Source organism: Corvus kubaryi, unplaced genomic scaffold (genome assembly GCF_017639235.1).
Source record: "Corvus kubaryi isolate FWS band 111438036 unplaced genomic scaffold, C.kubaryi_AGA036_p1.0 138, whole genome shotgun sequence".
Classification (NCBI taxonomy): domain Eukaryota; kingdom Metazoa; phylum Chordata; class Aves; order Passeriformes; family Corvidae; genus Corvus; species Corvus kubaryi.
This window is the reverse complement of record NW_024580672.1, coordinates 5,812,249-5,824,297: the sequence shown is the minus strand read 5'-3', so window position 1 is coordinate 5,824,297 and position 12,049 is coordinate 5,812,249. Positions and strand designations below refer to the sequence as shown.

Genomic DNA, 12,049 nt, shown 5'->3' with positions numbered 1-12,049 from the left:
TGCAAGATATCTTGTGACTCTGGCCATTCTTTCAGGAGGTGTCTGTAGCCCATTGCTGCACTTCCTTGCTGAGGCAGGGCTGGAAGCAGCGTGCAGTTCCCTGCTGAACTGGAGTGTGATGCATATTGTTTGAATAGCCCTGTCTTCAATACTGGCTGGGTTCTCCATGTCTCTTTCCTTGTGCGCCTAAGCTGAAAAAGTGGCATGAGAGAGCTGGACAGTGGGGATGTGTTCAGCACAAAGTTTATTTTGCTGAAGGGCACTGGTCCTAGTTTAAAAGTGTGATTTCCCTGGCTGAGCTACTCCTCCCTCAGATTCCTCATTATTGTCGACTTTCTCCAGTGGCAAATTGGAAGTAACCCCCTTCTCTTCCGTGTATTCCTGCACTGGTCTTCAACCTAACTGAGCAGAGTGCTCCCAGAAGACCCATCCCTTGTTTTAAGTGGCACTGTGCACAGCTGGGACTGTGAACTGGGGTATAGTGTCAGCAGATGTGTGTCTGGGGAAACTATCAGTACTTGATTGTATTCATCTCAGTATTCTGATAAAAGAAACTACAGTAGCCTGGGATACTGCTGCTATTAATCTTATTGCAAAAAACAGTTCCTGCTTTAATTGCCCAGTAGAATTGAACACCATTTTCCCTGTTACTATCTTTATTTTGATTAAAAGTTGTTCCTCTAGATGGTCTGTAAATGTTTTTTTCATGTTAGTAGAATTAGCTGAAGTTGAAAATATACCCTTGAAAGTCTCAATGTTTTCCATTTTTGTTTTGAAACACCTTTTCTGTCTGAAACTCAAAGATGGTTTGAAATTAACAACACATGTTTCAAGCCTGAATTAAATTTATTTTGACATACTTGTTTTACCTGAAAAATGAAGACTTTTGGTTGCTGTTGACTTCTCCTTTGGCCAGCAAGTGAACCAAAAGATGGCTTTTATTGCTGCTGTTATGTGCAGTGCATGCCATGGGTCTGTTTGTGAGTTTGCCCTGGCAACCTACCTCCCTTGGTCCCTGGGGGATCCCTGGATGGGATTATCACACATTTAGTGTCAAAAGAAGTGCTCCTATGCTCTCTCATCCCTTCCCCACCCCATAAATCCTATTTTCTCCGCTATTTGGCCCCCATAGCCAGGATATCTGAGGGCATACTGGACTTCTGAAGGATTTCTTCTCCCAGCTTATTTACAAAACAAGGCTGGTCCCACTTTGCCTCTATGAGGGGCTCAGGCATCTTGCCTAAGCTTTTCTGGCAGCAATGTCAGCCATGCCTCAGCCAAGACAATAGGTTTTATCCTGAGTGTGTCATCAGCCCAAGACATTGTTTAGCTGTGTGTCACTGTCACCATGTGCTCAGCTCCCGTCCATGTGCAGGATCTCCTTGTTTGAGACTTGGGAGTCAGAGTTCATGAGGCAGGCATTAACTTCCTGTGCTGTCTCCATGGTGCTGTACCAGCGAGCCAGGGTTTGTGGGTGGTTTAGTTTGGTTGCTAAAAAGAGAAAAGCATAGATTTACTTACAAGAGGGCTTTTGTGGACTTTGTGAAGGATTCACATGTGCCTCAGCTGCTTCTATCTCTGCCCCTTCCTGTGTCAGGACGTGCATCCTGTTTAAAGTTGGGTTACCTCCCACATCTTAAAGCTCAGCCTAATTCCTTTTGCAATGAGCAGCATGTTGAGTGAGCCCAGTAGGTTACACCTCTTGGTAGCACCGCCTTGCTCATGCTGTGCTGTAAACAGAGTTTTCTGCTAGTGCTAGGTTCATCCTTGGGCATTTGCATTAATCATTTTGTAATTTTCTATTGGAGTTTATGTGATGTACCTAAGGGCATTACAGGGTCCTCACTGTTACAGTGAGTGATTCACAACCCACAGTGCAGTGATTTCTTTCCCCTCCAATAACTCCATCATAGAAGGGAGGGAGCAAAAGTGATAGGAGTTTGCTTATAAAGAGGCCAGATAATACACTGGGAAAAGAATGGGCTGAACTTATTTTCCTTTTTAAAAGCAACAGAAAAGGAAATAATTACGTTCTCATAGTTGGACACTGCCACTTTACTGGACCTTACTTTTAAAACCCTCCTCTCTTCAGTCAACCCCATTTTCTCTTATCTCTTCATAGTTTTGGGTTACCGTCATTATAAGCATCAGTGCTGAGCTGCCAAATAGATTCCCAGAAAAATGTTTTGTACAAGAGAGGACTTATTAAACTGGAAGATATGTATGAGAGTCAGGTTATTATGCAAATAAATATTTTAACCTGATGATATTTAATGTTTTGATTTGAGTCCTAATAACTTAAAATGGCTCAATATAAAAATTAATTACAATTTCATAAAATAATTGTTAATGATTAATTAAATAACCATCATATAAATAATTTTTATACTTGTAATTTAATCATTAAATAATATAATTAGAAAATAATTATGAATTACATATTTATTGACCTGAAAGTATGATCAGTCACCAAACTGGTGATATGGGAATCTCTGACACTTCCAATAGTTTATTTCTCAACGTAAAAATGACATCCGAGTCACAGATGTAAGAACAGGAGTTGGTAAAAGTAACTTGTATGTGCCTGGAAACCAGGCAGCCTTGGGTTTTACATGACAGACTGTTTCAGCAGCTCACTAATTTCTAGCCTGTATGCTGCAGGGTAATCAGTGCAATTCCCAGGAAATCCGTGAAGGTTTTAATGAGCCGTGACATGTTGAGCGCACAGTCAGCGTGAAGCAGTGCAGTGTGAGGAAGCTCTTGGCAAAGGCTGATGCACATAGATCCTGGCTCCTGAGGAGCCAGCTGCTAATCCTGACACTCACCCAGGGAACTCAGCTATTGGGAGCTCTGTACCACCTTGCTTCATCTCTTTCACTATACAAGTGTTGTATCCATAAACTACCTCTGATAAATAAATTTGCTAAATGGGTTTCCCATACTGGCTGGTTTGGGATACTCCGTGTAGGTGTTTCTGCTAGAACGCTCTTGTTCTTTGTTAGAGGACAGGGTAATCCCTAATTTTGCCAAGATTCAATTTTTCCAGAAGTCACTTATCTTAAAGGTGTACATCCCATTGTTTTCTGGATGTGTGGATCAAAGCCTTCACTTAGCTAAAGTGATTATAACTTTTTGTATATGCCCCCCACTTGCAGTTTTGTAAGTAGCATAAAAGCCTGAATCTGTTCTTTTGAGATTCACATTTTTATGCTGAACTATTGATCGATATTTAGGAAGTGAAACTACATGCTGGTGACCCAGGTGACTCATCCCAGTGACATACATAAACAAAATTGGAGAGAGAGCCCAAGGAAATTATGTTCATTTTGGATTTCAGCATCCTAAATAACACTTTTATGTAAAAATAATAAATAATAATTTAATACTTCCTTACTAGGAGGAACTTTGTTTTTAATTTGGTGGTCTAGAGTTTTGAATGGCCATGCTTAGATTTTAAAGGACTTATTTTATTTTAATCCATTTTAAAATGCAAGTATCATATTCTTACAAGGTCAAAGACAAGAAAATTCAGTAAACTAACTCTTTTTCAGTCAGATACCCACCTCTGCAAATCCAAATTGCAGCACTGGGACTCTGTAAGCCAAACAAAGAGCGAATGGAAAATCAAGCGAAATTTATTACAGGAAGGATGTCTTTTATTAGGTCAACTAATGTAGCTAAAAATAAACTGGCATACTTATGTGTACACAAATACTGACATGCACAGACACAAAACTGGATTTGATTTTTGGTAAACACCAATGCATATATTAAAATGAAGAGAGAAAAGGGACAGCTACTGGCAGATGGCCTGGATTTTTAAAATTCTTTCTGCTGATGTGCTCCTAGTATCATGGGTGAAGAGACTTCCCCATGGCACTCTTTGAATTACCTGGATTCTTTAACAGTCATTTCTGTCAGTTGAAAACTTGCTGAGTAGTAGCTAAAGATTTTGGGGAAATGAGTGCTGGGGCCTGATGTACTGAGCACTGTGGTGAAGATAGCCCAGCAACATGATGCAGTGGCTTTCAGGAGGTTCCTCCCTTCCTCCGCCCCTTAAACCACACACAAAAACACATCCTAGGTGGTCGAGGAGACTTTGCCTACAAGTACAAAGTGGCTGAATTGCACATGTGATTGTTACACTGGGATAAAAGCTGGAGTCGGGACAAGGGCAGATCCCACTGCTTCAGTATTTGTACTTTTTGAAAAGCCAATTTGGCAAGCAGCATAACAAGAGACTAACAAGTGGATGGACATATGGGGAGGCAAAATAATTGTGCATTAGGAAGATGGTGCAGATGTGAGCTGAAGTAAGGGCGTAACTCCATATGGCACACTGCTGACCTTCGGTTGGTGCCTGAATGACAGTACGCGGTGTGGGTCGCAGCATCTGAGCGCGGCTGCTTGGGGAGCGGGGCCCAGACCAGGCAGAACTGGATTCACACAGATCATCTGCCTCCTAGAAAACAATAAAGCAGCTCCCGACAGCTGTTGTGCCCGAGATCATCCTGGTATTGCTGCACCTTGCGCCTCTGACACCTTCCCTGAGACACTTAGTGTGTTCCATGCTTCTGGAAAAATATATATTATTCCCACTACTAAAGTGGTGGTGGTGGCTTCCTAGTCCTTGTTAATCCTCTGTGCAGGAAGAGCAGAGATAAGTGTGCAGGATACCTAATTTCTGTCCGTGTTGCCAGGGTTTAAAAGCCTTTTTATGCCTTTGGAGAGGAAATTACTTAATTCTTTCAAGCAGAGAATATTAAAAATCCTGTGGTTAGAATGTTTATTTGAGAAATTTCTTGGATTTTTTTATAAACTAACCCCAGAGGGATATGCATGTTAGGCAGAGTAACAGTGGCACTCTTATTAGGAAACTGATGTGTGGAGGGCTTAATTCTTCAACCTAGAAATCCTTTGACAAAACACACTTGATAAGTCCAAACTATCACTTATGATTTATTGTCATTTGTTTTTCCCTTTCCCTTTTCAGCTGTTAATCCTGACACTGGCTTAGAGTTCGGCCTCGTTTTATCAATGGCTGCTTGAAGTGCTCAGGAGGATTTGCTCCAGTATTCACCAGAAGTCTTTGATATATGAGATTGTAGGCTAACGCTGATAATCTTTTGTGAGGAAGTGTCACAATACATACATCGATCATCCAAGCCTCTGTCTGTCAGACTCTCCACACTCAACCGTATTTTTCATGACACAATGCAGCGCATGGCCTTTAAATTACCCATCTGTCTGACAAATCAGTGAGTGTGGCAGAAACTGGCAGCAGTTTGACGTCGCCTATCACTTTAACTGAAGTGAAAGTAATGCAAACAGATTTATGGGATCCCCTTTGATTATAGACTATGAATATATTTGGAATTGATGTTTGTGAGAGAGACACAACAGAGAGACGGGAAAGGCTTGTAGGCAAAAACACCAGTGTTGGGCTTGCAGCTTTGCATTTACCGTGAGGGAGATTGTTCTGTCCTAAATTTTTCCCTCCCCATATGGTTCGTATTATCTGAGCACCTCTGACCTTTTTTTCCTTTTTTTTCTTTCATCCTGAGTGATTATTTAGCTACTCTAAATCCATAATTTTATAAATATCAAAGCTGAGTTTTCTTAAATTAAGTTGATGTGCAGCTGTTAAATATATCTGTAACATTCATTGCATGTCAGCAAATACTGCCAAATGTCCAAGTGTGCTTTGAATACAGTGGAGCACAGCAGAAGACAAGTACCTGGCAAGGATGGCTGCTTACTGTGATGCTGATGAGGACTTGAGTTCTGTGATGGAGTAGAGCAAAGCATTGACTTGGTTTTTTTGATCCAATGGTTTATCTTTTTTGCAGAAGCAACCAAGACCTCGGCTTTTGCCTCTTGCCCACATGCAAAGGCTCTGGCCCCAGTATAGCATTGCCACGAACCCAGTTCACAATCAAAGTCTGCCATAGCAACCCTGGATTTTTAGGAAGAGAGTTTTATCCTACTCATTGACGCAGTTGTTTAAGTGTAGAGGTGATGCTGAAAACTGAGACAGAGAACTACTGAGTATCTTGTATAGGCAACAGCATGCCCAACAACTCATGCCTGCAGCTGAGCTCTGGAAGCCCAGAGCCATTCAGTCCAAGTAAGCGGTAGGGTGGTACCCTTTGGGTGTTAGCACATTTGTAGAATCATTTTCTGAGCTCTGGAGCTTACACAAGCTTCTTTTGAAATGTTGCTTGCCTTTCTTCAGAGAAGGTGTAGACTTAAATGATGCCCCTTTTTTTAAAGAAATAGTTTTCATGAACAAAGGTGCAGGCATTGGAAGTCACTCAACAAAACAGTTGTGGTTCTGCTGTGATGGCTTTTGCTTGGTTTCCCGAGGAAATTGTGATTTGTGAGTTTGCCACAGAAACTCAGCCCATTCTCTAAACACCTTCAGAGTTTTCTTATGCCAGGCAGCGTTGAGCCAAGAGCAATCTGTGATTGGTGTGGGTTTTTGTATTTCTGCTGCAACAGCCTTTGGTAGCTGGGGAGGATCATGATCTGCAGCTGCTTAGCTTTGAGATAAGTTTCTATATTTGGAATCCTTCTCCTTAATTTGCTTGGGGGCTGTTGTCATAACCTTGAGCTGAATTTAGTTTGTTGATCCCAGCATGCAGCCTATCTGAGGTGTCCCACCGAGGTTACCATGTAGCTTTTGCATTACCCTGGCTGCTTGCCCCAGGAAAGGCTAGGTGGTCTTTGGGGTCTGTCTCTCTACCTCTTCCTGTCTGGAACTTGGTTAGTGGGAACCTGTGCAAAGCTTTATTTTGGCTAAAGGGCATATTAGCCCCTAGTGGACTAGGACACCCCCAGTGCTTGCTTTTTTCAAATCCAATCTACTCCTGTTTTAAAATCTCCACCCACAGTGCTCCCATCAGATCCTGCCTGCCTGCATCCCACATCCATCCTGAAAACACACTCACTGGAGAGCCCTGTGTGCAAGTCCCACGCTATGTTGGTGTTCCTGAGGGAAGCCACATCTATACTGGAGCACAGAAGACACACATACTTATCCCGGTGTAATGTTCAAAGCACAGACATTAGCCAGGCTAGGATCACGGTGAAAATGAGAGCTACAAATTGTGTCCCTGTTAATGTTGCTGCTCTGGTATAATCCTGTAAGAGTTTTTTTCAAGCACAGTTTTGTCAGTCAAGGATCCCACCAAGGCAAGCATGACATAGGTGGAGCTGTCGCTTTAGGCATGTTCTGCATAGCTCTAGTAGCAGAGCAGAGACCACATGTGATCACAGTCCCAATGTGGTCCCTTTTGGTTTAAGCCAGTCCTAAGCTATTCTCTATGTGCAGGAGCTCTGAAAATCAAAGGAAGTATGAGCTTTATTACAGCATGGTTTGAATGTCATGTCTAGGACACAGTGAAGGATACTGATGAAATGTAGCCTGGCCCCTCTGCTTATAGTCCCTTTGACAAGCTGCTGATGAGTCAAAATACCTGCTTTTTAATAATGACTTCTTCTTCACCTCTAGGGAAGATGCATAAACTTCACTCGTGTGAAATCGGATGGAACCTCTGCCCCTCACAGCCCACCACCGAAGCTGTCAGGGCGTGACAATGCTCCCCTCAACAATGCTCCAAGGAATCCTTCCTCTCCTGTATCTCTGCAACCCCCTTCCAGGCAGCCACCTCCTGGACCGCCTCCATCCCGAGCCCCTCCTGGACCTCCTCCTTCGCGCCCGCCCCCGCATCCCATGGCTTAGAGTGCAGCAAGACCTGATTGACAAAACATGTCTCTTTGCTGAACACAGCATATTTATTGAGTATTGGTTTACAGTTATCAGAATTTGTTGCTGGTCAGCAAAAAGAAAAAAAAAAAAGGAAAAAAGAAGAAAAAAAAATTGCCAAGTGTCAATTTTAGTGTATGAATATATTTATACCACACGTGCTGAGTAAACATTCAGTGGATAGATTCAGAGCTATGGGGTATAGAAACAAACCAAAATGATCATCTAGATACAGTAGCAGCTTTTGTGTGTATACATTTGAAGATCTATTTAGATATGACATTGTCTGACTTGGTATGTCAGATCATTCACTAATAACTTTAGCCGGTACTCGTGCATCAGTGGCTTTGATAGCTACCACCTGCAAGTTGGTTCAACATAGTTCATCGAGGAATTTGCTTTCTTTTCCCCAACAGTACTGCATCCAGATGTTAATATGGATCAACAATTGCAAAGATAACTTTCTGCCTTTTGTTCTGCAGGTGGAATTTCCATGGAAGTTTTGAGAAGCCTATAACAATAATGTGGTAACATGAGACTATGTGCCAATAATCTAGCTCAATGATCTATCGTAGAAGAGGGATATATTTTTTTTACCTGGAAAAATCAGTTTTGAGCCTGCCATCTCTGCATATGTTTAGACTTGGTTGCATAGGATAACCACTGAAGGTGAGATACTTTTATCTAGAAATTCAGACTTTGTACAAGACTTGGGTTCAGATTTGTCCAAAGTTCAGAGGAATTTTGAGAAAAAGATTTTAGCTAGGTGTTTAGTTTTCATTTACAGAAAGCGTAGTCCAAAATGAAGCAAACATACACAGAATTTGAGCGTAGACACTGTAGTAAGCAAACAGCATGTATTGTTTATATCAGCAGCATTGAGGGACTGATTCTGTTGCTATTTGATTGGATAAATTTCCTTTTGATCTTACTGCCAGGAAGAATTCGATCCTTTTGTGATTCAAACATAAATTCCTCTTTGAGCAGCTCTTTCTTTAGACAGTACAGATCCCACTAATATGTAACCCTGCAGTCTACCTGTGGCTGAGAGGCATGGTGTGAAGAGTAAGAGCTTTTATCCCTGTTTTATATGCTTGGCTGCTCTCCCATGACCTCAATTCTGGGTGTCATCAGAAAGCGATGGGAGTGCCCATACAGAGGTGGGAATTTATGACGCGGGACTGTGGGTCAGCCCATTATTAGTGTTCATTTAGCAATACCTGAGTGGGTTGTGCCCAGAGCATTCCCTAGTGAATCAAAATAATACCTGAGCTTGCTTTTTCTCCACCACTACCTATTGTATTGGAGAAGAAACCTGTGCTGGTCTGCTTTGGCACTGGCTGTGTTTTTAGGATAGTTGTAGAAATAATGATATGTTGCATTATGACAGAGCATATACCTATTTCTCCATCTGTGTGTGGGTGTGTAACACATCACAGTAGTTATTGGCACGTAAGTCTAAGATAAAACATTAACTGTATTGTGCAGTTGCTCCAGATTTAAGATGATCTCACGCAGTTGTTACAGGCATATAAAGTTGTACTGGTACAAACAGAAATCAAGCTTAATGTTTCCAGTGGAAGGCCCACTTGCAGAACACCACCAAGCTCTCATCAGTCTATGCTGATCACTGTGACATGCCGTGTGTATGCAGCTGAGGCTGTCAAACATAACTCAGAAGAACCACAGAGCCTCTTTCTCCTCTTGCACTGCTCTGCTCTCTTGAGCTTAGCTCTTACCTCATGTATATTGGTGCAGGTAGTGGAACCACGGTCGTGAGTGCCAGCTGGCCTTGGAGCTGTTCCTAATTTAGGCCTGAGCCAGCAAAGCACTTCTGCATGGGTTAAAATGTCCTGCAGGTCAAGAGAAACTTCCTTATGCCCAAGTACTTTGCTGACCTGTGACTTCATTGTGATCAGAAAGGAGAATTGGGATGCACTCAACCCTATCCTCATTCTTTTTAGACACTTGAATAGGGTCTGCATAATTTGGTTACTAAGAATGAATTTCTGCTTGGAAGGGAAAGAAGAGTGTGCGTATGTGTGTGTGTGTGTGCCTGTGTTTGTGTGTGGGAACTGTGTAGGGTTTTGTTTCGTTTCTCTTGCTTTGCAAAAATTGCTTGAGAGTTGCATTCCTATGAATGGAAAGGCCTTTTGCAGCCAGTGTGACACAGAGTCATCACTTATCTCTGTTTCTTTCAATTGAAAGGTGAAAGTAAAACAAGTCCAGTTTTCCACTACAGTTCTGGTGAAACTCTGCTTTTGACCCCAGTGAAAGGAACTGGATGACTGCAGTGAGAGGGCAGGGGGAAGGGTGGGGGAAGGTGCTTCACAAGCAGAGATCACAGATGGACATTATGTTGGTAATATGGAAACCCCGGAATAACCTTGCTGGGTCTAAGACCGTTTGTAATGTGTGTGTACAGTGAACCTAACAGCTTCTCACGTTGGTTGTATAAGAATAATTAGCCAGCAAATGCTAACTAGAAATTGAAATAGCAGAGGGCAATAAAACCAATTCCCACACTGGGACAAAACAGGGCATTAAAGCTTTAGCTGCTTGTGCGACTGGGGAAGACCACTGCTCTGTAGATGCCAAGTCTCTTATCAGCAGGCAGCAGTGAGATTGAAGCAGTGACTTGGTGGGTCAAGAGTTAACTTTAGCTAATGAAAAAGCAGATTTTGTCTTGTCTTGCACCTGTACAGATCTTGGGAGGGGTGAGTAGGGTTGACTATTTACTGTGATGTTAATGTTGGTAGAATCTGAATCACTGCCAGTGCCAATGGAGGTGTTGGCTTAGGGAGGGCTTCTCACAGTCACACATCCAACATTCCTGTTGTTTGCAGTTGAGGAGAATATTCTTCTTTGCTGGAATAGACAGTCTTGCAGAGATAACACATACTAACAATTCTGCACAACTTACAAGTGCAGCAGAAATAGGAACAGTTTAGGCTTTGCCAAATCCCAGGTGAAGATTCATGTATGATAAAGCAGGAACCACCATGGATTTGAGAATTAGATTTGCCATAAATGGAATTTCCTGCATTCTCACTGTAAAAAAATTAAGCGTTTGGTGTGTAACTCAAGTTTTGGCTGCAGCCTCCGTGACAGGGGCACTACAGGTTTAGTTTGCCAGTAAAGCAGGAAGAGAAGGTGAACTTTTTTGCCTTAAACTGAATTGCCTTTGCAACGGTGGGAGCAGTGAATGTGCTGCACTGGCTACAGAAAGGCCTTTGGTTGTATAGAAATGTATCTGTTTGCAGCGATCTCAGGCACTGTAACAGCACAGTAGGAGAAACTGGTTGCTATTTTATCATCTGTTGAGCTTGATCCTTACCTGGAATAAATCAAAATAGGCCAGCTGAAATCAAGGCACTAATATTGGTGTCCATCAGCTGAGAACTGTTTCAAAATAAATGAAGGGACAAGATCCCTCTAGCTGGCTCGATGTTTCAATGGTTTTTTTGGCACTCTTGTATATGTCAATTGTGATTACAGTAGTTACACTGCTAACAAATGTTCTCATGTGGGATGGTTCCCATGTATTTTCCAGTATGTAGCATTATTTGACACTTGCAAAAAGTGAATATCTAATGCTTCCCCAAATCCTAGAGGAAAATGTGGATTCATGGGCCCTTGGGCTCACACTTAGTACAGATGTGAAATGACACAAGGTGCAAAGCAGCGGGGAGGGAAACTCTATGTGTTTAAACCTGATTCAGAACCACATTGACCAAAGCATATTTACAGCCATCGTTCAACCTCAGTGCATGTGTTGCCATCTGCGGGAGTAGCCTGCAGAGCAAACGGTCCTAAACAGAAAAAGAAAAAAAAAAAAAAGGAAAAGAATCAGCTTCTCGTGTGAAAGAGCAAGCATAACAATGAATGACATTATTTCCTGAACTGTACCAGTTCAAATGCATGTGCACCTGGTGCTCCTAATGCTTTTTACTCCTGTTGGTCTTCAGGCAACATGATCAGTAACATACTTTCTCTCTTTAATCGTTGCTGGTTTTATTGTTGTTACTTTGTTTTGTTGTGGTTTGTTTGGGTTTTTTTTAAAGAAACATTTCACTGAGAAAACAGCCCTACTTCTGTAAATATAGAGTTTAATTTGGAGGAGACAGCACACTTCTGGATGTTACTGCTGGACAGTTATTTATTAAAAGGGGCTCAAGGTGAATAAATAGAGGTGGCTCAGGATACATGCATGCAAGTGTGATAATGCAGTATAGCATTTTCAGTTCTCTGTAGTTTTGGGGTAAGGGGAATTTTTGGGTC

General features: G+C 42.0%; 1 protein-coding gene across 1 annotated transcript in view; it reads left to right on the top strand.

The window, feature by feature from the left end:
• ANTXRL (ANTXR like) overlaps nucleotides 1–11,642 on the top strand; it is a 56,961-nt gene extending 45,319 nt beyond the window's left edge. Inside the window, exon 18 of the mRNA XM_042018823.1 lies at nucleotides 7,514–11,642. Coding sequence (XP_041874757.1) covers nucleotides 7,514–7,744 — 231 coding nt within the window. The 3' untranslated portion in view covers nucleotides 7,745–11,642. The remainder of the gene's footprint in view (nucleotides 1–7,513) is intronic.
• Nucleotides 11,643–12,049: the final 407 nt, after the last annotated feature.